At 45.2% G+C, this 27,524-nt stretch overlaps 2 protein-coding genes and 2 pseudogenes across 2 annotated transcripts in view; 2 read left to right on the top strand and 2 right to left on the bottom strand.

Annotated features, from left to right (window-relative positions):
* Nucleotides 1-141: 141 nt before the first annotated feature.
* Nucleotides 142-3,196, top strand: LOC142560588 (non-structural maintenance of chromosomes element 4 homolog A-like; annotated as a pseudogene).
* An 8,863-nt stretch (nucleotides 3,197-12,059) lies between these two features.
* Nucleotides 12,060-27,524, top strand: part of LOC142560586 (lysosomal protective protein-like) — a 260,452-nt gene continuing 244,987 nt past the window's right edge. Inside the window, exon 1 of the mRNA XM_075672793.1 lies at nucleotides 12,060-12,527. Coding sequence (XP_075528908.1) covers nucleotides 12,474-12,527 — 54 coding nt within the window. The 5' untranslated portion in view covers nucleotides 12,060-12,473. The remainder of the gene's footprint in view (nucleotides 12,528-27,524) is intronic.
* LOC142560585 (heat shock protein 68-like) lies at nucleotides 15,666-17,886 on the bottom strand. The gene has a single exon (XM_075672792.1). The coding sequence runs from the start codon at nucleotides 17,709-17,711 to the stop codon at nucleotides 15,798-15,800; it is 1,914 nt and encodes a 637-aa protein (XP_075528907.1). The 5' UTR covers nucleotides 17,712-17,886; the 3' UTR covers nucleotides 15,666-15,797.
* Nucleotides 23,708-24,699, bottom strand: LOC142559818 (heat shock 70 kDa protein-like; annotated as a pseudogene).

Below are 27,524 nucleotides of genomic sequence, written 5' to 3'. Positions count from 1 at the left end.
CGTCATCCATAATCCAGCTCCATAATCGTCATCAGACTTGGCCGAATTTCCTTTCTTTAACGCTGCGAGCCCGGTACTTCCCAGTAATTACGAACGACATGCGCGTTATCAGCATGACATAGCATTCCCGACAGGAAAGTAATGAGCGCAGCGTTTTCAAGAAAGGAAACGCAAGCAAGACAGACGACGATTATTGTTCCGTGGCAAATATACACGTACCCCAAAGGGTGCAACCGTTTTTAGAGTGCATGCGCGCCGACGTGAGGCAGTCCAAGTATAGCGTACACTGCAGTGTAGCCCGAGGGCCCAAGCGCGCGTTAAACAGAGAGCAAATTTCTGTGGCTATGAAGGGAAAGCTACGGCAGCGTGGCTGTTGCGCATATGTTACCGCGCCAAGTAGTCCTGCAGCGTTTTTTGCGGCTTGGAACAAACGCTGAATCGAATCAGCTTCCACGTGCGATGGTTTCGCGTTTGTGCAAACGCGGAAGGGAAAAGCCGCAAAATAAGTAAACCTCCACACTCAAGGTTGTGTTCTGTCTTATTTAGCTGTTGGTGTTTATGTTTTCTCTTCCTCTGTATAAACTAGCGTGGGTTAAAACGCAGGACTCTTTTTCAGAAGCGCTCTCACTTGTGCGCGCTTTGCCTCCTAGCTTTCCCCCAGAAAATTGTCCGTGTTGGTTCACCGGAACTATAGTTCAATATATAACCGAAACTGCGCCTCGTTCGACGCGTTCCGCACCGTCTGTCGGATCCGTAAGCGTGCAAGCGCAGACACACTCTCTCGAAGGAACAATTGGCGAGCGTACCATCATGTCGCAGGCGTCAGAAGACGGTAGGTCCGAATCGCAGGACGATTTCAAGGCCGAGAATGCCGAGGAGGTGCGCCGTGTGCGCCGCGACTACGGCGCTGTCATGGACGAACAGCTTAACGTGCCGGAGAACGTTCGGCCCAACGAGGTTCTGCAGCAAGCGGAAGAGCTCTTCGAAAACGTCACGCGCGCACAGGAGGCCGTGCTGGACTCTACGCTTGTCAGCTTGGCGGCATGCAGGGGACGTCAACTGGCCACCGCGCTGCCAGTGAACCTGCGCAAGTTCGACTCCGAGGAGTTCGCAGCGCGGGTCCGCGACTTCGTGTCGGATGCGTCGCAGACCGGTCCGCTGACGGAGAAGGCGTGGGCGGAGCTTGGGAAGCTCGCGGAAGGAACCGCGAAGACGAGCCATCCCTTCTGGTACCTGTACGGCTCCCCGGGTGACGTGCCGGTCAAGGCGAAAAAGGCGCCCGTCAGGCGCATGACGCAGGACGTCCCGGACAGAGCGCCGACCGTACCTAATAAGGTAACGCGCGCAATGCCGTCCCGAGACGTGAACGGGGAGCGTCAAGCTTTCTTTTATCTTAGCAATGCAAAGTATTAAGTTCGTCGACTGTCTATGACTTGATGCAGCTCACTAACACCCGGTGACGAAGCAGGGTGTAATGCGCACAAGCTCCGACACACTTCACCCTTGCATCCATTTTACGCTGTGCTCTCCAAGTTCCTGTATCCTATTGCACCAGGTTCCACAAAGCTTATTGTTACAATCCGTGACTTTTTTTGACAGCTAACTTCAGGTTCGGTGCTGGCAGGCCCTGTGCAAGGAAAGGGCATGGCAGAAAAGAGAAAGGTATTGACATCCACATTTCGGATTAGAGTGCTGTGCTGCAATGAACGAGTAACAATGCAGCAGGCTAGGGTCAAAGTACCGGCCTCATGTGCCTTCTCCTGGTTTTCATAAGCATTGTCCCTGAAACCGGTGCCAGCATCACACAGATAGCAATTCCTTTGCATTGCAGCGCACTGATTCAGTCTTGTAGGCAAAAGTGCAGTCCACTGCCTCAACCAATTATATTAGGGAAACACAAATAACATCATCACTGAAAAACCACGACAGATATTAACAAAGATATGATGCAGTGCTTTGTTTAAACACTGCATAACTGCTCTTAGGGGCCAGAAAGCAACGTTGTACCATTTTATTTGACGTACTGCACTAGCTCACATCAAAGGTTGTTCGAGGCTAATGAAGAAGCAGGCTGGTGAGGAGAGGGTGCTAGGTAAGATTTTATGTAACAGGGGCATAATTCATGGAGCCAGTGGCAGTTGCAAATCTGTTGGTAGAAGAGTTGAATATACCTCAAAAAAGGAAATCTCTCTCTCTCTCTCTCTCTCTATATATATATATATATATATATATATATATAGGGGGTGTACTGCATTTGACACTGGCAGTTGCCTCACGACGTACAAGCCATTTTCGGCAGTCTCACTCCATTTACAGGACACGGAAAAAGGGTCTGTGAGTACCTACGCTCTGAGTGGTTGACGCAATCATGGCTTTACTGGGAGTCCTTCTACATTCAAGATGATTGTCAACGCTTGTCTCAACCATTTCTTTCTGTCCTTTGTTCCTTGTGCTGTGCACAACTCCATAAAAGGGCCAGCAGTCATGCTGGCAGCCACAGGCAATGCAGCCCATATACTATTGACAACGACTTTACTTCTTTTGTGTGCTTGTGAAAGTGTTCAAATAGCCAACACTTCCTCTTGTGTGATTTCAGGTGTCCTCTGTGGAGCAGACCATTCAAGAGACAACCACAGAACGTGTCAGCGTAATCCACCGGCTTCTGGGGGACTTATACAAGCAAACTGGGTGCCCAGTGCCGTATTTTGAATTTGTGCTCCACCCACAGTCATTTGCCAAGACGTGAGAATATATTTCATCTGTCGTTCCTAGTCAACGAGGGCCACGCCCGCATTAAGTACGATGCGGACAACATGGTGGTGGTGGAGCCCGTGTTTGCGAACACGAATACCGAGCGTGAAGACAGAAGTGGAATATTCATGATGACAATGGACATGACGAAATGGCAAAAAGCTGTCAAAGCTTTAAATATCACCGAGCCTGTGATTCCAGATTAGTGGTGAGTGTATGAGTCCAGGCATGGTGCTTTCTCATTTCTAATTGAGTCCAGAGGACACCGGTGACAGCTAGCCTACAAGAAAAGGCGGCAACAAAACCGAAACGCAGCCCTAAATGAACTTTTGTGGTTTTGTGAACGAGAAGTTCACGGTTTATTCAGTCTCTTTCATCCTATCCTGTTCATCTCTCATTACAAGTTACTTGTTTTCTGTCAGTAAAAGTGCTGTTTTAAAAAATATGTTTTAAGGTCCTCTGATTTCTTTTAATGCCAACACTTACCTTCAATGAGAAAGGGTCGAAAACGCAAATTTAGGGAAGAAAGAACAAAGAACTCACGTTTAATAATGCAGCACTACGAATGCAGTCCCTTTTCGCACTAGTTTGTGCGAAGCTTTAGTCACAGGTATATCTAACAACATGGATGGCAAGGAGGTTGACTGTGTCAGTGTGTGTGTTGCTGAACAATGCTAGTGCAGTGGCAGCAGCAACAGTGGGGAGGACTAGACGGTCACTAAGTGCATGACATGATCATTGTGGTGCCTCGTATGGTTCACAGCAACGATACATAGTGACCTTGTCAGGCAGCATTGAGGGGAGTGCCAAAGACAATGCCACTAAATTTTTGCAGTGAACTCTAGTGGTAAGAGGAGTATTAAGTCTCCTCAGCCCCGATTCTATTGTAGAACTTTCTTATTATCATCTCCCCGCCTTGAGATCTCGATTGCTAAGGGGGCTTGTCATGCTACGAACACAGACCTGCCAACTCCCAAATTTTTCATAATGTGTACGAATTGGACTTGTTCTACGGATATAAATATTTCGCCATGTCAAGCATTTCCTGCTTTTTGCGTCTTGCGCCTTCCATCGAGCTGTATTATTGGAAAAAGTGTTACTAAATTTTACATAGGTATGTAAATGTTGAGCAAGTATTACAAAAACTAAGTTGTGGTTGTGAAAAAGTATGAAAGGTGTTTAAAGATAGAGCAACGCAGGGTTGCAAGGAAATGCTTAAGAAGGAAAAATTGTGGTGATGACTGGTGTCACCCTCTAGTGGCAGTACAAGACGTCATACTCTATACTTGCATGAATGACGTTTACCGTATGTCAGTAGGTACAATTGCTGATGTTCAGAGAAGATAATGAACCAGGTCAAATCAGCAACAGCAAAGTCTCTAAAAAATGTCATTGTTATCTAAAAACCGTGTTTCTTGTCGGGAAAAAATTCATAGACGATTATGATACTCCCGAATGCAAAGTTTTAGTGCAGCTCTAAATGTGTTTTCATTTTACACAATCTGTCTCATGTGGTACATAGCAAACGGAGTGAAGTGTGGCACAGTTACCTTGCTAATCGGGAGATCATGAGGGGCAGCGCATGGGTGACGTGTAGGCGTGATTCACAGCAGCCTCCGCAGACAGACCTCTGCTCATGCAGCGCTTTGTTTCAATGTATTGTACTGGTCGACGCGCTCGCCGCATGCCTTATCGATGGCGTCGTCAATGAACAGACGACGCATGCTACTCTGGTGACATCTCGTAGCGATCGTCGCTGCAGACCACGTCTTGCGCTGCACTACACTTTCTTCCGCACCCTTTCGCCATACTCCTACTTCGCTTTCCTCCTCATGCCTCCGCTGCACCCTCCTCCTCTGCTTCCCTCCTTGTGCCCTTTTTGCTCTCGCCATCTTTCATCCCCCACTGCGCTTCGCGTTTGGTGCTTCATCGTTCGTTCAGTTACGCCGAGGGACGACGACACAACGCAGGAACGGCCCGCCGCCTAAGAGCTGCTCTCTGAAACAAATGTATGCCCGGGGCAAACTTAATAAAATGGCCTACTATTCTTCACTGTAAGAATTTCGAGGGTCAAAAGTTCACAAATTGGCAGGTATGGAAACGACATGCCTCTAGCCAGAGTTGCCCTTGAGCCTGCCAACAGGTACCACCAGATTGCTTTATGGTAGCAGTGGCATCATGAAATTGGTATGTTAATAGGTTAATACGGTGTGCCTCCACTTTCTGAACTAGTTCAGGAGGTGCTGCACCTTGCTGTTCATTTCACCAGTTTAGAATGACTGCATCTACGCATCGCCATTCGTTTTATGCACTGCAGACTTCGTGCAGGGCAACCTAACAGCATTTCAAGCAGTCAGAGAGATAGCATAGAGCTCGTGCAGGTTGTGCTGTGCTAGTTCTGCACATGCAAAAACTGGCACTGAACTGGCAGGCATCAGTTAGTTCACAAAGTATGGGCCGAATCGAGTGGACCTAACGTGACAAATATCAAATTACTAATGTTTGAATGAATATTTAGAGAAAGAACACAAGAGGCACCTTTAGGTCTGCAGCAAACATGCGCCAATAATTGTACACAGTGCAGCGCAAGATTCAAAAGTACAAACATGCAGGGAAAAGGAAGGGAAAAGTAACAAGGACGCTAAGGTGGATTACTATGTTCAACTGTATTAGCAAATTAGACTGCAAATGCAACAGAAAAATGGGTACTCTTGCCGTTAGATGCATAGTAAGCAAGAAATAAAGAGAAAACAAAATCGGCTATGTTGCCCTGAAGTTCTTGCAGCTACTTTCTGTGATGCCAAGTATTTTGACGCCACCTACTCGAGTTCACTTAATGGCTTATCACTAAAGGACTACACTGCATGCTGAAATGGGCCCTTAAACAGTTTTTGAACTTAATGCAAAAATGTTATTGATCTGTAGAAGAGGCTCCTGTAAACGTGTGAGTAAAGTATCATTGCAATGCATGCAGCACGTAATTTACAATCTCGTGTCAAAAACGGCGAAAAATTGCTTGCTGTGGCTTCCGCAAATGCCATCACACAGCGTCATCTCAAGCAGTTGGACCCACCAACGCTATTGGCTGATTTCATGACTGCGAGACCATTTTCAGTAATACATTATTGCCAATTTTGAGTTAAGTAAACTATATGTTTGCCTGCTATCTCAAAATGACATAAAATTGATTTCATCTTTGGCCTGTGGGTCTGCACGTGAAAATTACATGTAGCTGTGTCTGCTGCACGGGACCTACGAGATAGAAACAACATGCTGCATAGCGCAGTCTACCGCAGCCATGATAACCCCTTTCGCCGCCGCGACACAGAGCTTCTGGGCGAGGCTTTGCCCTCTTGCCTTCTGTGCTTTGTAGCTTCCAGCGTGCTTGTGGAGACGAAAAGAGGGAGAAGGCGAGGTATCGGTACGATAACCCACCTACTATAACCGATACGATAAAACATTCAAAAATGTTTTTTCGGCATGATATTCGCAAGATGACATCCTTTAATAGTGAGTCCATTCTGCGATTAGTTTGAAAGGTGTCCACCTTGAAAGTTTCGAGCTCTCTTGTGTCAATGCTGGCCCAAGGATTAGAATAAACATGGAAATACACATCATCATAAGCCATTGGTTTCTCCACTAATAACTTCTTCTTGACCAGACCAAACATAAGTTTGAGGAAGTTCTTTGGCAGTCTAAATTGATTAAATAATCGTTGGCATTTCTTGTGCACCTTAGAGGACAAGAATGGTGATTGCATTGTTTTGAGTAATCTGATACAGAAGACATCGATGTGGGTGTACATATGACATGCATAATACCACCATCATCAGCAGCAGCAGCCTATTTTATGGCCACTGCAGGACAAAGGCCTCTCCCTGTGATCCTATTACCCTAAAACACGTTGTGGGGTTAGTTGGTGCATAGCTTTCAAAAAACGAAGTGCCAACGGTAACGGCACACTAAGAAGGAACAAAAGACAAAACAAGGTGGAACAAAAGAAAGGAAGTGCCTTGTCCTGCCTTTTGTTCCTTCTTAGTGTGCCGTTACCATTGGCGCTTCATTTGTTAAAATCCAATTACCCATGTCCTGCACTAACCGATTCCAACTTGTGCTTGCAAATTTCCTAATTTCATCACCCCACCTAGTTTTCTGCCGTCCTTGACTGTGCTTCCTTTCTCTTGGCATCCATTCTGTAACCATAATGGTCCACCGGTTATCTAATCTACGCATTGCGTGGCCTGCCCAGCTCCATTTTTTTCTCTTATTGTCAATTAGAATCTCGACTATCCCTGTTAATTTGCTCTCTGATCCACACAGCTATCTTCCTGTCTTTTAATGTTATGCCTAACATTCTTCGATCTATCGCTCCTTGCATGGTCCTTAACTTGTTCTCGAACTTCTTTGTCAACCACCAAGTTTCTGCCCCATATGTTAGCACTGGTAGAATGCATTGATTCTACACCTTTATTTTCAACGATAGTGGTAAGCTTCCACTCAGGATCTAACAATGTCTACCATATTTGCTCCAACCCATTTTTATTCTTCTGAAAATTTCCTTCTCATGATCAGGGTCCCCTATGAGTAATTGACCTAGGTAAATGTACTCCTTCACAGACTCTAGACGTTGACTGGTGATCCTGAACTCTTGTTCCCTTGCCAAACTATTGATAATTCTCTTTGTCTTCTGCGCATTAATCTTCAAACCAACTTTCCACTTTCTCTGTTAAGGTCCTTGATCATTTGTTGTAACTCATCCCCAGTGTTGCTGAACAGGACATTTTCATGTGTAAACCGAAGGTTGCCGAGATATTCACCGTTGATCTTCGCTCCTAAGCCTTCCCAGTTTAATAGTTTGAATACTTCTTCCAGGCATGCAGTAAATAGCATTGGAGAGATTGTATCTCCTTGCCTGACCCCTTTCTTTGTAGTTATCTTTCTACTTGTGGAGATTGAATCAAGGTAGCCATGGAATCTTTGTAAATATTTTCCAGGATATTCATGTATGCCTCCTGTGCTCCTTGATTACGTAATGCTTCTACATGACTGCTGGTATCTCTACTGAATCAAATGCCTTTTCATAATCTATGAAATCATATAGAGAGGTTGATTATACAGTGCAGATTTCTTGGTTACCTGATTGATGACATGGATGCGATCCATTGTAGAGTATCCCTTCCTGAAGCCAGCTTGTTCTCTTGGTGGACTGAAGTCAAGTGTTGCCATTATTCTGTTGGAAACTATTTTGGTGAATATTTTATACAATACTGGAAGTAAGATAATGGGTCTAGAAATATTTTTCAGTTCTTTAACGTCTCCCTTTTTGTGAATTAGTATAATGTTGGTATTCTTCCAGTTTTCTGGAACCTTTGAAGTCTTGAGACATTTTGTATAAAGGGCCACAAGCTTTTCAAGCATCTTCTCCATCTTTGATTAAATCGACTGTTATTCCATCTCCTACACTTTTCCCCATTTCATGTCTTGCAGGGCCCTTCTAACTGCATTGCTAGTTATAGAAGGAGCCTCTGTAACCTGTTCATTACTACTTCAAATGGAGTTATCGTGGCTGATCTGGGTACTGTACAGGTCAGTGTAGAATTCTTCCGCTGCTTTTATTATATCTTTGAAAGTGCTGATGATATTACCCTGCTTATATTTTTTTTTTATTACCCCGCTTATCTTGGCTTGTCCTTTGTCAAGTTTTCTTCACTGATTTCAAGCTGTGTCCATCCTTTACCGTTTTCTCAGTCTTTCTCACATTATAATTTCAAATATCCCTTACACTTTCCTTATTGATCAGTTTTGACAGTGTGAATTCTATCTGATCTCTTGAGTCGGACACTTTCATTCTTTGTCATTTATTAGGCCCTTCATTACTTGGAAGAGCTTACCTACTGGTTTCCTTGGTGCCTTACCTTCCACTTCAACTGCTGCTTCTGAAGCCAGCCTAGTTACGGTTTCATTCATTAACTCTATGTCATCTTCATCTCTCTGTTCTAAGGCTGCATACTTGTTTGCAAGTACCAGCCTGAATTGGTCTGCTTTTACCCTTACTGCGTCTAGGTTGGCCCGTTTCTTGACCGATTTTACTCTTTCTGTCTTCATATAGATGTGAATCCTAGACCTCACTAACCTGCGATCACTGCACTTTGCCTAACACTTCTACATCCTACACTATGCTGGGATCGACAGAAAGTACAAAATCTATTTCATTTCTAGTTTTTTCATTAGGGCTTTTCCAGGTTTAGTTTCTGTTGCTACGTACACTTCCTGAAGAAGGTGTTCATTATTCGGAGCTTATTCCTTTCTGCAGATTCTACCAATATTCCTCCTTAGTGTTCCTAGAATCAATGACGTAGTCAATTGCCAACTGCCTTTTCACCATCCTGCTTTTTGCCCACTTTTGCATTGAAGTTGCCCATGACTAATGTATACAGAGTTTGCACTTTTCTCGTCACTAATTCAACATCTTCATAAAACTGTTCTATTTCATCATCGTGAGTGGAGGTTGGAGCATAGGTTTGTACCATCTTTAATCTATACCTCTTATTAAGTTTGGTTACTACAGCTACCCTCTTATTAATATTGTAGAATTCGTCAGTGTCGCTATGTCCATATGGATTAGGAATCTTACCCTGCATTGCTTCTTGTCTGGGAGTCCTCTATAGCAGAGGACGTGGCCATTATTCAGCACTGTATAAGCCTCACCAGTTCTTCTAACCTCACTAAGGCCAATGATATCCCATATGATGCTTGATAGTTCCTGAAAGAGTCTTGATTCACCTCAATATGAAGAGAGAAAGAGTAAAATTGGTCAAGAAGAAACAGGCCAACCTAGATGCAGTAAAGGTAAAAGCAGACATATTCAGGATGGTACATGCAAACAAATATGCAGCCTTAGAACAGAGAGATGAAGGGAGATAATGAATGAAACCATGCCTATACACGCATGCATTGTTCATAAGTATTGGAAGTGTTCATAAGTGTGGCCTATCTTTACCAATGCCATTCTCTAGTGCTGCAGTGTAACACAGCAAGATATCCAAGTTTGGCTTCATGCAATTAATATGTTTACACTTGACCTATACAGCTACATTTTTCCCCTGCGAAAACTGAAATTTGGTTCCTTAATTTATTAAGCCTGCTGATTACAAGAGGCCGATTGTACTTATATCGTAATCTGATGTAGCCAATTGTAAACCAAATCTTTCTCCCCGATAGCATGCAAAGAACATATGTTTATAATGAATATTGTATATAACAATATTTTCCTGTCGGATGTGACTTCGCTATAGGAAGGTTCGACCATACTTTAACAGTAGATTGTTCTGTAGATTTGTGTCTTTCTATTTAGTCAGCTGGAAATGTTAATGCAGAGAGTGGTTGCAGAGAGTGGGCCTGTTAGCATTGCGTCATATTTTGAATCTTGATGCAGACTCGCAATCAGCTGTGCTATACATACTCCTACATTGCAAGCAGTAACTTGTGTGAGAAATGAGAAACAGATAGTTTTTTGGCAAGCTTATATTTATAGAGAGTACCATACTTACAGAAAACTCTTCGCATTTCAAAAGCTGGTCAGTGGGTCATGTCTGATCACAAGGTAACCGAAAGTCGGCAGGCTCTCTACCGCAGTCACTGAACGTGTGTTTGTGTTTGCTTAGGATGACACCATGATCATGCTTGTTGGAATAGCATCGGCTTATGTGTGAGTGTACAATAGGAATGCTTGTGCTTTGCATAAGTATTAGTTCGATGAGCTGACAAATCCATTATTAATTATCTACGTTTACCAAACAAGCATGTGCTTACACAATGGTAGTAATAAGTATTTCTCTATTAGTGAATGCAAGATGAGTTGCAGTGCAAAGTACTTCTCTTGTCAGCTTGTTGTTACTGCTTATTAATGCAAATATTAGTATAATATTGTAAATAAATTTATCTCTTTCTCTCTAATAAAAAAGACCCCCATCTCACAAAACAGGACTTTGCATCCACATGAATGGTAGTGTATTTACCAATAAGATTTGGTGTTAATCTCCATATATATATATATAGCTTATTTTGTAGCTGTTACACCTTTCTACATGCTTTACAACAATGTCATTAGGGAGCAATGATTACTCGATTTGTATCTGCCATGTTGAGACACCTCTTTAAAATGAAAACCAATCTAGGCCATGCCAGACAATGTCTGGCCTTGCTTTTTGCCATTGTGCAAGCGGCCAAAAGGACTGGTGATGTGCTGACCACAATATCTTTACGCTACCTTTTGGTACATGTGTTGTGGAACAGGTTGTAGAAAACACTCTCCTTATTCCATCCCAGTGACAGACATATATGGCACTGGGTTCATGTTGGCCAGAAAAACAATCTCAAGAGGTTTGTTCCGTTAAGAGAAGGCGCACGGCGCCACAAACGAAAAGGTGCAGATGGTGCCAGTCATGGTGTGCCAGGCTGCACCCACTCACTGGAACACTCTTAAAACGGTTGGAACCTTTGGAGTGTCTATTTGCCCCACAACGACAATCGTCATCTACTTTGCTTGCGTTTCCTTTCTTGAAAACTCTGCGCTCGCTACTTTCCTGTCGAGAATGCTGTGTCACGCTGGTAAAGCGCAAACCCTTCGTGAATTGTAAGTACCGGGCTCGCAGCGTTAAAGAAAGGAAACGTGGACAAGACACATGACGATTATTGCTGCGGTACAAAATAAGCCCCAGAGGGTGTAAATTTCTGCCATTGCGACATTTCGCCGCCAGTTGGTTGTTCATTCAATGTCAACGCTCGCTCCGGTTCGTGTGTGTGAAGTGATTTTTAAAGTGAAGTGGAAGAGATGAGTGCTGTGCCGTAACTGTCTCTCTCAGGAGGACACCTCAACAGCACTGCACTAGGAAGGGGTATGGGGAGAAAAAGATGGAGATAGAGACCGGAAGTAAAAAGGAGAGAGAGACCGGAACAGTAAAAATCGGCCCACGCGAGAGGCCGCGTTAATTCAAGTAAGTTTGCCGTAATGCCTAGCGTTCGCCGCCTGTGTTTCTCGGTAAACATTAAGGTTACATAAGCTGCAGTTGTGGGGAAGCGTGAGAAGCAGTCAGGGATCTTTGAATGCTGCAGCGTTCCAGTCCTAAAGGTAGAGCTTAAGATTTCGCTCGGTCGTACGTTATACTGCTACATCGGCTCTCACAACTACCAGCTGAACACGAGGCGACCGAGAGAGCCAGACAGAACGTTATACAGCTGCAATGTCCTGCACCCACGAGACCACATTGGCCGTGCAATGACGTCGCTACACAGTATCTTTGTCCTCCTGGCAAACGAAATCAAAACTCGCCGCAGAAAGCCTATTATAGTAGTTTATTTACGATGCCCTGAGAGTTCTCACACTTTTGTAGAGTTTAAAGGTGCAGATCATTTCTTGTAGAAAAAAAAAAAAACGAATAATCTGAAATGTTGAACTACGTCGCGTAAAGCCAAATCAAGCCTCTGGGGATTCCGAAACCAACTGCGCGGCGTTTAGCGCGGTTCAGTTTGTACGCGTAGGTCCGTCTGTTTAAGCGCTAGCATAAGATAGGCGAAGGTGTGTTACGGACTTCGCTCCTTACTGCTTTTGTTTCGTTGATTTTTTTTCAGTCCCTCACCATGAATTTTCACAGTATCGCACGCTTTCGCTCGGTGCGCGGGAAAGCCAGACATTCGGGCAGACATCATGATAGTTTCTGCAGATGCGCCTCGTGGAACATACGATGATCCTGGGCAAAAGCAGCGGCGCAAGGAAGGTATGCTTGAACAGCGGGCTAGCGCGAATATGAGTATGCTCAGGCAGGCGCCGAGCACCATGCAGTTGTAAGGAGCGACCAACCGAAGAATCCGTATGCGCGGCTGCTAGCAAATGCTCGTGCAAAAACCGCAGCGAGACTCCAGACATGGAAGGCAGTGATGTACGTGTGCCGTGGGTCACCATCCCTTTTTGAGGTAATCCGTATACTTGTTTATTTGCATGATATAAGTCTGTGCGCAGTGCTAATTTAAACCGAATTAACAGTCAGGCGAAGTGAAGTGCAGGTGTATACGTTTGGATTCAGTAGCGCATGAACAGAATTAACACTCCGTGGGTATACCTTCTGCTTCACCGCGATTGTCGCTCCTTGGTGGAGCTGTATATAGTGTCGCCATCAAAAAGCATCATGAAGCAGTGGTTGTCTATATACGAAAGTTCGTCTGTGTACGTCAGCATGCCAGAAGCTTCCTTAAGCAAATATGAAATGTAACGTGCTTTTATGTACATTATAATAAGCTGTCTTAATTACGACGGGGTGCTGAAAAGTTCCTGGCTTTGCGCAGATAGAATAGAGTCAAAGTTTCGAAGTGACATGCACCTTTATTCAACATATATTCCTTCGTCAGACAGGTGCTCTTGTTACATCGTTGCTTCAGGTTTTCTATTTCATCTAAGAAAAAAATCTTGTGATAGGTCGTCAAACCAGCAATCAGCAGCATGTTTGATATCAACAATGTTGCCAAATGGCGACCCTTCAGGTGTTTCTTTAAGTTAGGAAACAGATCATTGGTAGTCAGAAGGCGCCAGGCCGGGTGAATAGGGGGTATGACGGACCATTTCGAAATTCAGGGTCTTCAATTTGGCAGCCACAACTTTGGGCGTGTGCAAAAGTGCATTGTCCGGCTACAAAAGAATCCCTTTGGTCAACATTTCCTGTTGTTTCGTGTTTACTGCCTCCTCCAAGTGCTCCTAGGAGGATATGGCATAGTACTCTCCAGTTATATATCAGCTCTGAGGCAGGTAGTCCGCCTAAAGGACACTGTATTTGTCCCAGAAAATGGACGCCATGACGTTTCTGGCCGATTTCTGGGTGTGGAACTTTTTCGGTCGTGGGGACCCACTGGGACAGCATTCCTTTGACTATTCCTTGGTTTCTGGTTCATATATGTGCAGCCAGGTTTGATATCGGTAAGAGAAAATCCTATGTATCATCAAAATGGGCCAAAACAGCTCTGGATGCCTTAATTAACTCGTTCCTCTTTCTGTTCAAAGATTTGGCACCCACTTCGCTGAAAGCCTGTGCATGTGGGGGATATTGGTAATAATAAATCCAACATACTCCTAGGAGATGTCCAGTGACTGTTCTATCTTACTGGTGGTTATTTGCCTGTCCTCAAGAATTGGCTTATGGACAGCATCGCTTGTTGCCGGATCTGTTGAAGTTGTGAGGCACCCACTGCGGAGTTCATCTTCAATGGTAAAATGCCCTGTCGTGAAATGAGAAACCCAGGTTTTTACTGTGCTTTTGGAAGGAATGTTCTCCTGGAATGTCAGTGACGTCTCAGTGTGAATGTCATTTGTAGACTTTCTCTGGAGACGAAAAAATTTCATGATGCCCCATAAATCCACAGACGTGACGCTTGTGCCTATAAAAGTCCAGGTTCTATCTGAAATTAAGATAGCTATGAAAATCGCACACCTCGCATTTCCACCATTGCTTAACTTGATGCCAAGCTTTTATATGGTACAATGTTTATGTTTGAGTTCTAAATGCGAGGTGGCAAAGCCAGGAACTTTTCAGCACCCCCTCGTCGCTGCACAGCTGTGTTTTTGTTTGTGAAAACACTCTCTCAGCATGTCAACCGTGTCAGCTGGTGATCGTGTGATGAACTGACTATGCATATCAGATTCAGTCGATATTACGGAACTTTTGAAAGTTATACATTCCCGGTAGCTCAGTAGGTTTTAAATGCCAGCACTCTGCCCATGACACATTTTGTTGGGGTCATCCCGTTTGCACAACATTTATTAGGCTCATTGTCTAGTTTTGTCATCCTGCTGGAAGAGCTCTTATCAGGTGTTTTCGCTACCCACATCCCACTGTTCACTCTTCTGTGTTTTTACCCACATGCCCAGTGCCATCTAAGAGATCTGGAAGCTCAGTGCAATGTAATAAATGTTATTTACATTCTGAACATTCACCCTACTCTGCAGGGCACGGTAATATAAAAGGGGGTTCTTGATTTTCCTTCTAAAGTGACTGTTAAACATGATCTTCCTTTGTTCGATGAATTGAAAAAGTACCACATGACAAAGCGTTAACTAAGTCTCGTCTAAACCACATGCATCAGCAACTTATGAACCTTGGAGTCCTGCGGTAATTTTAATCCAAGTGTGAAGTGTACCTGACTTTCTATACATAAATGGCAAAAATGTCGACTTGATTCATGCTATTCGGGTGACTTGCATGGTCCTTCCCTTACGTCTGCTGCAAGTGTGATGAACACTGAGAACTCGTCTTAAATGACATTTGCATATGAAATGAGTGGCTGTGGCCAGCCACATCCATTTTGGATTAATTGAAAGAAAAGTGCAGCGCCTGCTAAAGTTGTTCATAAAGTGCATAGAAGCTGAATTAAGTTGTTTTTCTTTGCGAAAAATTCTGTGCTGCACCTAAAGTACTTATGGATGCACTTGACCTCCCTCCCTTTCCTTCATTCCTCCTCCGAAGCGATCAAGCTGTTATATATTTATTTATATTTGTTTGTGACTGCCTAAATAATGAATCCTTCTTCACTAATATTTCTTGCATTAGCTCCAACTAATGTTTTCTTCGATTCAAACTTATAAGCTTTACGTCCTGCCATATGCGTGCACCTGTGGTGACCTATAAATGGAGCTTGGATATGTGGCCCTTGTATATTTGTATGCCAGTTGCACTCAAGCATGTTTCACTGCTGTAACGTAGCTGCCAAGCATTGCTACATCTTAAGTTGATGATACTTACCTCACAATTTAAGATCACTGTGGTCGTTGTTCTTCACAAATATTAAATCTCGTGTCCATTGCTTATTAAAGGTGGTGAGGTGGGATTACACCCTTTGCAGCATGATTAAAAAAAGTACAATACAATGTCTCAAATATAAACTGTACCTTTATTGTGGTGTTTCACTAAACAATCGTTATGTACAAGGAATAAATGAAATGACTATGAAGATATGATTAACACTGCTATGACAAATGAGTGACTATTTTACATTTCAGTGGTTTAGTCCACTTCTTCTATCGTGGGTCCGGAGTGTTGCGATGTAGAGCTGTGCTTTGGTCCCTGTGCTTGATGGAGTTTGCTCATAATTGGCATGCAAGCCTGCTGCAATTCCTTGAGCCGGTGTTCATACTCATCCTTCTCAGCCAGGCTGTTGGCATCGATCCAAGAGATGGTCTCGCGACACTTGGAAAGCACAGAGTCCTTGTCTGTAGCAGACAGCTTGTCTCCTGCTTCTTCAGCTGCCTGCTTGACTCCATAGGCATAAGACTCCAGAGAGTTCCTAGCAGCCACCCTCTCACGCTGTGCCTCGTCCTCTTGCTTGAACTTCTCGGCTTCGGCGAGCATGCGCTCAATGTCCTCCTTGGAGAGACGGCCTTTGTCGTTGGTGATGCGGATGCTCTCCTGCTTGCCTGTGCTCATGTCCCGAGCTGAGACCTGCAGGATTCCGTTGGCGTCCATGTCGAAGGTCACCTCGATCTGGGGAACGCCACGAGGTGCTGGTGGGATGCCGTTCAAATTGAACGTTCCCAGCAGGTGGTTGTCCTTCGTGAGGGCACGCTCACCTTCGAAGACCTGGATGGTGACTGCCGGCTGGTTGTCCGAGTAAGTGGTAAAGGTCTTGGATGTCTTGCAAGGGATGCGCGTGTTCCGTTCCACGATGCGCGTCATCACTCCCCCCGCCGTCTCAATGCCCAAGGACAGCGGAGCCACGTCGACCAGCAGCACGTCCCTGATGGCCTCACTCGAGTCGCCGCTCAGGACGGCCGCCTGCACCGCTGCTCCGTATGCGACAGCCTCATCGGGGTTGATGCCCATGGACAGTTCCTTGCCATTGAAGAAGTCCCGAAGCAGCTTCTGCACCTTGGGAATCCGCGTAGAGCCGCCCACCAACACGACGTCCTGGATTTGCGACTTGTCCATCTTGGCGTCGCTGAGTGCGCGCTCCACCGGTTCGAGCGTGCTTCGGAACAGATCCATGCAGAGCTCCTCGAACCGGGCGCGGGTGATCTTGCTGTAGAAGTCGATGCCTTCGAAAAGCGCGTCAATCTCGATGCTCGCCTCGGTAGAGCTGGACAGAGTCCTCTTGGCACGCTCGCAGGCGGTGCGCAGTCTCCGCACCGCTCTCGGATTTGCCCTGAGGTTCTTGCGGTGTTTGCGCTGGAACTCTTGCACGAAGTGTTCGACCATCCGGTTGTCGAAGTCCTCGCCTCCCAGGTGCGTGTCTCCCGCAGTGGATCGGACCTCGAACAAGGAGCCCTCGTCGATGGTCAGCACGGAGACGTCGAAAGTTCCGCCTCCCAGGTCGAAGATGAGGACATTCTTCTCGCCGCGCAGGTTCTTGTCGAGTCCGTACGCGAGAGCGGCTGCGGTCGGTTCGTTGATGATGCGCAGCACGTTGAGCCCGGCTATGGCACCGGCGTCCTTGGTGGCCTGCCTTTGCGAATCGTTGAAATAAGCAGGCACCGTGATGACGGCGTCGCTCACTTGCTTTCCCAGGTATGCCTCCGCCGTCTCCTTCATCTTGGTCAGAACCATGGCGCTGATCTCCTCCGGGTTGAAGCGTTTGCGCTCGCTCTTGAACTCGACGCTGATCTTGGGCTTGCCACAGTCGTTCTCCACCTTGAAGGGCCAGTGGCGTATGTCTTCCTGTATCTTGGGGTCGTCGTAGCGGCGCCCGATGAGCCTCTTGGCGTCGAACACCGTGTTCTCCGGGTTCATGGCCGCCTGCGCCTTGGCAGCATCGCCGATCAGCCGTTCCGTATCCGTGAAGGCTACGTAGCTCGGCGTCGTGCGGTTGCCCTGGTCGTTGGCGATGATTTCGACGCGGCCGTGCTGGAAGACACCCACGCAGGAATACGTTGTGCCGAGGTCGATGCCGATGGCCGGCACGTCAGACTTTCTGCCGATAGGCATGACGATTGTGTTGTGGTAGTTGCGTTCCGTTCAGAACACTTGCTCACTCGTTGCAGTGAATGAGTAATCTGCTGCACTGGGGACGCGACGCGCGATTTATACCGTTCGCGCGCTTTTCTAGAAACGCCCAGATGCTTCGCGAGCGGCGGTAACCAATGAGGACAAAGTGGGACGGTGACGTCAGGAGAGCCGCTCCGCGATTGGTCCGTTGCGATTGGAAGCATCGAGAAGGCTCTCGCATCGTCTGCTCGCGGTGGAGAGTGAACGGGTTTTCGCGCACACAAAACGAAACTGATTTTATTTCTTCATTTTTATTTTTTCCCTGCTGTGAGGTTGATTTTTTTCACCCACTTTAGAAGAATCAGAAAGCTCGCGAGCGAATCTTCGATGCCAACTGTGAGAAAAGTAAGCCGATGTATGAAGTGAATTCGTCTGCTGTGGTCTCGTCGCGGGACTTTGCCCGGCCGAAGTTCAGCGTCGACGGGGAAATGCAATTACAGTTCAACGGAAAATAATCCCCCAACCGAAAAAATAACATAATAAAAATAAAATAGCCATCGATCGGCGTTGCGTACGCCCGTGCGTGGAAGGGGAAAGCACGGTGGCTTGATTGAGACGCGTGAATTGGGGGCGTGTGGTTTGATGCAGTTATTTCGTTACGACAGGGCGAAATGAGATAGAAAGATAAGACCACGGTGTAAAAGGATTTTTTTTTTTTTTACGTCGTGGACAAGGCAGACGAAAAACGCAGCATTTATTTCGCTAAAATCAGTTTGATTCTATGTTGCTATAACTTATTTGTGTTATTTATTCCTTCGTTTTCATGGTTTGTGTTTAACTTGTTTTGCACTTTATATATCCTCATTTATTATTTTAGGCTACCTGATTCCTGGCGAATGTCCCAGAGTGGGTATACAGGGTGTCCCACATAACTTGGCCCAGAAATTTAAAAAAAATGAAAGGTGCGTCGGAAGTGAACTGAACCGAACGCATACTATTCGTAACTCGGACAATTTTTTTTGTTTCTCCATTACTCACTAATTAAATAAGTTTAATTACCAGACTTTTTAATTATTGGCTGAGGACCCCAATTATGATACGCAGATTTGTAGAGCACCTTCAGAAGCCACCGATCGAGTTGTTTCCTGTACGATGTGTCTCACGTAGTCCTTTTTTCCGGGTTCAAAGAAAGCCCGCGAAATATGAAGAAAGCCACGTGATGGAGCGCTTGCGCAGTGATATCGTGCTGCTCTCAAGTGTGCGTTCGGTGAACAAGGTCGGCTGCATCGTGACTGGCAATGAAGAAGTGGCAGGGCGTTCTTTATCTCATCGGCAGTGCTCGGCCAGCAAGCATGCATTTTCGCCGTCGTCCGACAGAGCGGACCTTGTTCACCTAACGCATGGTTGAGAGCAGCACTATACCACTGCGCAAGCGCTCCGCCGCATGGCTTTGTTCATATTTTGCGGGCTTTCTTTGCAACCCGTAAAAAAGGACTGCATGAGACATATCGTAAAGGAAACAACTCGATCGGTGGTTTCTGAAGGTGCTCTACAAATCTGCGTATCATACTTGAGGTCCTAAGCCAATAATTAAACAGTTGGGTGACTAAACTTAATTAATTAGTGAATTACCGGCAAAAAACAATGTCTGAGTTACTATAGGCTGTTGCGAATAGTATGCATTCAGTTCAACTCTCTTCCGACGTGCCTTTCATTTTTATATTCTTGGCTCAAGTTATGGGGATAACCTATATATGTGCCATTAATTAATTTGAACATTCTCCAGCTTACATATCTGCAGTCATGTTGTCGTTCTTTGTGTGCATCATCTTTTGATTGTTTAGTTCACGCTGGTTAAGAAAGTTGAATGCTATATCAACTAACTCAATACAATTGATCTATTTCTATGGTTTGACCTAGTGGAATGTGCAAGTGCTAACAAATTAAGAGAGATAAATGAGATGAGAGAGGTTAACCAATAGAGAATCTTGTAGCTCGGCACTACCCAGCACTGGGGAAAGGCTAAGAGGTGAAAGAAATACGGGAAAACAATCTAGCAGAGAAAGAAAGGTCACTTGCATGGCTGTGCCCTGTCTATCTATCTCTCCCACAGCAGTCGGAGAGACAGCTAGTGTAGAGCTCATAAAGGTCGTGCCATGCTGGTTCTGCACATGCAAGAACTGGCACTGAACTGGCAGGCACCAGTTCACAAAGTGCGGCCGAATCGAGTGGACATAATGTGACAAATATCAAAGTATTAATGTTTGAATGACCACTTAGAGAGAGAGCACAAGAGGCAGCTTTAGGTCTGCGGAAAACACACGCCGATGAGTGTACGTGGTGCAGCAAGATTTAAAAGTACAAACACGCAAAGAAAAGGAAGGGAAAAGTTACAAAGATGCTAAGGTGGATACTATGTTCAACTGTATTAGCAAATTACACTGCAAATGCAACAGCAAAATGGGTACTCTTGCCAATAGATGCACTATAAATAAGAAAGAAAGAGAAAACAAAAGCAGCTATGCCGCCCTGAAATTCTTGCAGCTGCTTTCTGTGATGCCATGGATTTTTACGCCATCTACTCGAGTTCACTTAATGATTTATCACTAAAGGACTGCACTGCATGCTTAAAGGGGCGCTTAAATAAGTTTTGAACTTAGTTCAAAAATGTTGCCGATCTGTAGAAGAGATTCCTGTGAATATGTGAATAAATTGCACTGCATGCAGCATGTTATTTACAATCTCTGGCCAAAAACAGCGAAACATCGCTTGCTGTCACTTTTGCATATGCCATCATGCAGCGTCATCTGAAGCAGTTGGACCTACCAACGCTATTGACTGATTTTGTGACTGCGAGAACATCTTCAGTAATACATAATTGATAATTTTGAGTTAAATAAATTATATATTTCTCTGCTATCTCAAAATGACATAAAATTGATTTCATCTTTGGCCTGTGGGTCTGCACATGAAAATTATGTGTAGCTGTGTCTTCTGCACGTGACCTATGAAATAGAAATAGCATGCGGCATAGCACAGTCTGCCGCTGCCACACTCAACTTTTGGGTGGGGCTTTGCCCTTTTGCCTTCTCTGCTGTGCAGCTTTCAGCGTGCTTGTGGAGATGAAAAGAGGGCTATACACTTGAGCTATACAGGCAACATTTTTCTTGTGTGAAAACTGAAATTTGATTCCTTAATTTATTAAGTGTGCTGATTACAAGGTGCCGATTGTACCTACATCAATATCTGATGTAACAAAACATGTAAATCGAAACCTTTCTCACTGATAGTGTAGAAAGAATGTATGTTTATAATGAATATTGTATATAACAATATTTTCATGTCAAATGTGACTTTGCTATAGGAAGGTTAGACCGTACTTTAACAGTAGATTTTTCTGTAGATTTGTCTCATTCTATTTAGTCAGCTGGTAATGCTAATGATGTTTTAACGTCCCAGATTTGAAGAGAGTGGGCCTCTTAGTATTGTGTCATATATTGAATCTTGATGCAGACTCACAATCAGCTGTGCTATACATACTCTTACATTGCAAGCAGTAACTTGTGTTAGAAATGAGAAACAGATGGTTTGTCGGTATGCAAGCTTATATATATAGAGAGTACCATACTTGTAGAAAACTCTTCGCATTTCAAAAGCTGGTCACCTGGCCATGACTGATCACAAGGTAACCGAAAGTCCACAGGCTCACTACCGCAGTCACTGAACATACGTTTATGTTTGTTTAGGATGGCACCATGATAACGCTTGTTAGAGAAGCTTCGGTTTACACATGAATGCATAATAGGAATGCTTGTGCTCTGCGTAAGTATTAGTTCGATGAGCTGACAAATCCATTACTAATTATCGACATTTACCGAACAAGCATGTGCTTGCGCTACGGTAGTTAGTAAAGTATTTTGCTATTAGCGAATGCAAGATTTACGCATTGCAGTGCAAAGTACCTCTGTTGTCAGTTTGTTTCTACTTGTTTATACAAAAGGACTTTGCATACGCATGAATTACGGTGTATTGACCAATAAGATTTGGTTCTAAGAGATATATATATATATATATATATATGTATATATATATAGCTTTTTATTGAGCTGTTACACCTTTCTACATGCTTTAAAGCAACGTGATTAGGCAGCAACAACTACTGTGTGTGTGGGTTGGTATCTGCCATGTTGAGATGCCACTCCAAACTGAAAACCCATCTTGAAGGCCATGCCACAGAGCATCTGGCCTTCCTTTTTGCCGTACTGCAAGTGACCAAAAGGACTGGTGATGTGACGACCACACTTTTTTTACACTGCCTTTTGGTACATATGTTGGGAAACGGTGTAGAAAACACTGTCCTTATTCCATCCCTGCGATGGACATCTGGAAACGGGTCCATGTGGGCAAGAAGAAGAATCTCAAGAGGTTTGTCCGATTCAGAAAAGGTGTTGGGCACCACAGCCGAAAAGGTGCAGGTGGTGCCACTTATGGTGTGCCGGGTTGCTCACGCGTTCACTGCAAGGTTCAAGGGTGCACTGCACAGTAGCGGCACCTTGCCTTGCACCCCGTTCAAACTAACCCGGGGGTGCAATCTTGCACCGCGGCAATCTTGGGAATTGAGGCCCTAGGTGCAGAGAAACATGACTGAATTGAATAAATGTAAAGGTCGTGCTTTTGACTGTCATGGTATACTCCATGGCATGGTATTCATGTCTTATTTTTTCCTTTAAATAGTGGACCAGTGTCTTTAAACCCCAGATAAAGCACTGCCAGGCCGAACAGCGCCCCAGTTAATTTACTCTAATAGCTTTTGCCACTCCTACTTTAGTTTCTACTGGTTTTGACATCATGACGCAGTATGTGGTCACGTGAGAGCTTGCCATTGCGATTATAGTGTACTAATCTAGTACGCTATGATTGCGATGTTTCGACACTTGCTCCGATTCTCTCGGTTGTCCGTTATGCTGCCACATCGGCTCTCACAACGAGCAGCTGCAAACGAGGCGACCGACAGAGGCGGACCTATCGTAATGTTGGTACTGTACTGCTCCCACGCGACCACATTGGCCACATACTGTGTGACGACCGTAACGACTTTATCACTCTTAAACAAACGTACACCCTCTGGGGCGTATATTTGCCACAAAACGATAATCGTCGTCCGTCTTGCTTGCGTGTCCTTTCTTGCAAATGCTGCGCTAGCTACTTTCCTGTCGAGAATGCTCTCGGGCTGAAAACGTGCATGCCATGCGTGACTTCGAAGTACCGGGCTCACAGCGCTAAAAAAAAGAAAAAAATAAAAGCGGGCAATACAAATGAAAATTATTGTTGTGTGGCAAGGTACGGCCGGCAAAGGGTGAAATTTTGTGCTAGAGTATATTACGCTGTATCCTCCTGGGAAACGAAACCGAAACTGGCCCTAGAAAGCGTGTTATTTCGGATGTCCTGCGGCTTCTCACTATTTCTGTAGAGTTTAGAGGTCTAAGACCTTCTTTGTAACGAAAAAAGAAACGTATAATGGGAAATGTCGCATTAGTACCACTTTTACGTCGCGTAAAGCCAAATCAAGCCTCTAGAGATTCCGAAACCAAACGCGCGGCGATTTGCGCAGTTTCGTTTGTATAGGTGTAAGACCGGCGAAGGCGTGTTACGGACTTCGTTCCTTAAAATTCGACCGCTGCTGCTTTTGTATCGTTTATTATTTATTTCAGTCCTTCACAATGAATTTTAACAGTATCGTATCCGACCTATTGCGTAGTGCGCGCGCTATCGCCCGCTGCGCGGGAAAGTCAGACATTCGATCGGGCAGACGTACTTCATGACAGTTTCTTGAGATGCGCCTAATGGAACATACGATGGACTCTGGGCAGAAGCAGCGGCGCAAGGAGGGTAAGCTTGAACAGCGAGCTAGCGCGAATATGAGTATGCTCAAAGACGGATGCCTTTCCTGCTCGTGCTTCTCAATGAGGCTGTTGTCACCGATTCAAGAGATAGTCTCATGACACTTGGAGATCGCAGTGTCTTTGTCTGCGGCAGATAGCTTGTCTCCTCTTGGCTGCCTGCTTGACTCCATAGGCATAGGACACCAGAGAGTTCCTAGCAGCCACCCTTTCGCGCTGCGCCTCGTCCTCCTGCTTGAACTTCTCAGCTTTGGCGAGCATGCGCCCAATGTCCTCCTTGGAAAGGTGACCGTTGTTGTCAGTGATGCAGATGCTCTCCTGTGGAGCCTAGACCTATAGGATTCTGTTGGTTTCCATGTTAGAGGTCACCTCGATCTCGGGGGACGCGACGAGGTGCCTGCAGGATGCTGTTCAGGTTGAATGTTCAAAGCAGCTAGGGGGTTGTCCTTGGTGAGGACACGTTCGCCTTTGAAGACTTGGATGGTGACTGCGGGCTGGTTCTCCGAGTAAGTGGTAAGGAACTTAGATGTCTTGCAAAGGATGCACATGTTCTGTTCCACGATGCACGTCATGACTCCGCTCGCTGTCTCCATTCCCGGGGACGTCGGAGCCACGTCGACCAGGCGCGTGTCGTGGATGGCCTCGCTCGAGTCGCTACTTAGGATGGACGCCTGCGCTGCTGCTCCATATGCAATGGCGTCGTCGGGGTTGATGACTGTGGACGGTTACTTGCCGCTGAAGAAGTCCCAAAGCAGCTTTCGCACCTTGGGGATCTGCCTAGAGCTGCCCACCAACACGACGTCCTGGATCTGCGACTTGTCCATCATGGCGTCGCTGAGTGCGCGCTTCACCGGTTCGAGTATGCTTCAGAACAGGCCCATGCAGAGCTCCTCGAACCGGGCGCGGGTGATCTTGCTGTAGAAGTCGAGGCCTGTAGAAGTCAAGGCTATGTAGCTCAGCATTGTGTGGTAGCCTTGGTCGTTGGCAATGATTTCGGCGCAGCTGTGCTTTAAGATACCTGCGCAGGAATACGGGGTGCCCCGGTTGATGCCAATGGCCGGTATGTCATTCTCCATGTGGCTAGGCATAGTGATTGCGTTATGGTAGTTACGTTCGTTTCAGAACACTTCCTCACTTATTGCAGTGAATTAGTGATCTGCCTCACCTTGGTCGTGACCAATAATTTATACCATTCGCACACTTTTCCAGAAATGCCCAAAAGCTTCCCGAGCCTCGGCATTCAATCTGGACAAAGCGGGTCAGGAGCCCCCCCCACGATTGGCCTCCTGCGGTGGAAAGCGTTGAGGAAAGGCTGGTGTCATCTGCTTGCCGATGAGGGAACAAAGTTGGCTGCATTTTGTCGCCTCGTGTGTGGGTGTACTTATTATGCATTCAATGGTTATCGCTATCTTCTGCAACATGTGTGTGGGTGGAAGAACAGTACATGCATGTGTCGTGCGAATGAAGTGCGGTTTGGCATTCTTCTCTCTCGTTTGTGTTTGAGCTACATCTATGTACGCCACTTAATGTGAATGATGCGGTTGTTGTAATAAACGAGGAAAATTAAAAGTGAGAGAGGAAAAAAATAAAATGGGATAGTTGAGGCACTTTAGAGAAGTTTCAACACTTTTCACAATCTGTAAGTGGTGTGGGAGAGTGTCGCGTCCCATCCGCGAATCCTGAAGCTCTGACGCATCGCGTAAGTGTCTGCTAGTTGAAACCAAATTGGCTTGTCTATTACACAGGCTGCAAAAATTTTGTTTTCGGTTAGCTGTTCTCTGCTTAGTCAGCAAGTGTTACCTGTGCTTTTAGCACCTTTTATGTTTGACCATAAGATGTGCGATGCTGTTCGTTACATAGATAATTAAGCAGAGGTTGGCCGCGACTGCTGAGCGCAACCTGAAATATCTTTGCTCATCATCTGAAAAGCAAAGAAAAAACAAAGGAAGGAAAAATAAAAAGAAACTGAAAAACGCACACGCGTACAGTGCTGAAAATAAAGACACAGACTTGGCAGTCCCAGTTCAGTGACTGCGCTAAGTAACTCCAGTGTAATTATACCCCTTTACATGACCTAGCAACCTCACTCACACAACCACAGTAATGTTATTTACAGAAGCAATACTCAAGATTGGTCTTCACCTTAATGCATGGGCCCTGCTCAGTAACCCTCATCAATTGACTTAATTTTAGTAGTATTTTTTGGGCCGTACGTATTGTGAAGAAAAGTGGTTTCATTTAATTCTGTAATAATGTTAGGTACAAAAATCCTTTGTATACAATAGTATAGAGTAGAAAAAAAGAATTGGTAGGTGGTGATGGTAAGTATGGATCTACGAAGGTGGTTCCAGTTGAGTTATCTTCTGGCAATAAGAGATTCACTGCAGGCTTTGGTTAGGCATTGCAGAACCTCAACGTTTTTCATGAGGAGAGAGAGAGTGATTGTGGAAACGAAGAGCCACACACTATTTTCTGCAACGCTTTCAGGAGTACAGCTCATCTGTCAATTATAGTCAGTATGTAAGAAAGTGTAGAGAAGGAATGCGGCATATAGTATATTTTGTGAAATGGGTGCAGGCAGAAATATGACATGAAGCAAGAGAGGAAAGACCAAGTGATGCCTTTATGGTGCTTAATGCTTGTGTGGCAGTTGTAGTGTTCAGAAAATGGGTCAATCGGCATTATGTCACAGAGGTTCTAGAGGCTGGATTAGGCTGTCAGTGCTAGGGTCCCACATTGCTGTAGCATATTCAAGTTTGCTACGAGGTAGTGAGCAAGGCAGGTCCAGAATAGAAGTCACTGCTGATGTGCTTATGTTCAGTTGGCGTTGCTATTTATTAATGTGATAGGACTAAATTCGAAAGCAGGGGCTGTGTACGCCTAGGCATAAGCAAGAGTTTGAGGGCTCTAAGGTGGTGTTGTTACATAAGTAAATCACAGTAGAGGTGCACATTCGTGAAACAGTTCCATTTGCCAGGTCATTAAAGACTGGATTTCGTCACTCAGAGTCATGGAAAATGTGCATGCACTATGCTGGCGTTTTAGACGCTGAAGAGTCGTTTGCCATTTGGGGGATGCCAAGTTCACTGTGGCCTCCGTCATCCTCAGTTATGAGCCTAATAAGGGCATTGTGAATGTCAGCGACTGTGTTGAAATTGGTGGGAAGCACAAACAGAAAAACGAGGATGGTTCAAGCTACATGAAGCAAAAGTTCATTCTGCTTGAAAGAGTCAACGATGAAGCAGTCTCTTTAGCGTGTCATCTTCTGGTTTGGTGGCTATAGTAGCTCAGGAGCGATCAGAAAAGAAGCCCCAGGTGATCCTTTTCATCGCAGTGGGTGAAAAACGCGGTGGGATAACTGAAACACAGTCCTGAACTAGCATCCCTGCCATCATAAACAAAATATTGATGGCTTCTGCATGGTCAGCTGTAAGATTGTTTTTTCATTCATAAACTGTTTGTGTATCCATGAACACATCGTCGCTTTCTTTGTAAAGCGAAGCTTTTGTTGTCCCCTTCTTTCCACTTTTCCTCTGTTGCTGCTGCCTTCACATCCGTCACGTTGGGGGGTGGTGAGGAACGTTTATAATCATACCAGGAGTGCAGGATAAGGGACGGTGACATCAAAAAGCATACCTTGTTCAGGGTCTTAAGGTCTTTCCAACGAGAGATGCCTAGGCGTCGCCGCAATACCTGCCGTAGTCTTTGGAGCTTCCCGGCTGTAGCCACAATGTCCTATAAAGGCTGTAATAACGTGAGCCTCCCACAAATGTATTAGAGAAGCTGCATCAGTTACCTTTGTACTTGCGCAACAATCCAGAGAGGAGACAGAAAAGTAGAGATGAGGTAGAGAGAGGAGACGGAGAATAGGTAGAGCCAAAGCAGTCATGGAATGGGTGAATAACAAGCTTAC

Source organism: Dermacentor variabilis, chromosome 10 (genome assembly GCF_050947875.1).
Source record: "Dermacentor variabilis isolate Ectoservices chromosome 10, ASM5094787v1, whole genome shotgun sequence".
In the NCBI taxonomy this organism is placed as follows: domain Eukaryota; kingdom Metazoa; phylum Arthropoda; class Arachnida; order Ixodida; family Ixodidae; genus Dermacentor; species Dermacentor variabilis.
The sequence above is the reverse complement of the archived record's forward strand: the minus strand, read 5'-3'. Positions and strand labels throughout refer to the sequence as shown.

What these genes read in the sequence shown, in the direction of transcription:
- LOC142560585 (XM_075672792.1), bottom strand. Translation starts at nt 17,711, where the DNA reads ATGCCTATCGGCAGAAAGTCTGACGTGCCGGCCATCGGCATCGACCTC.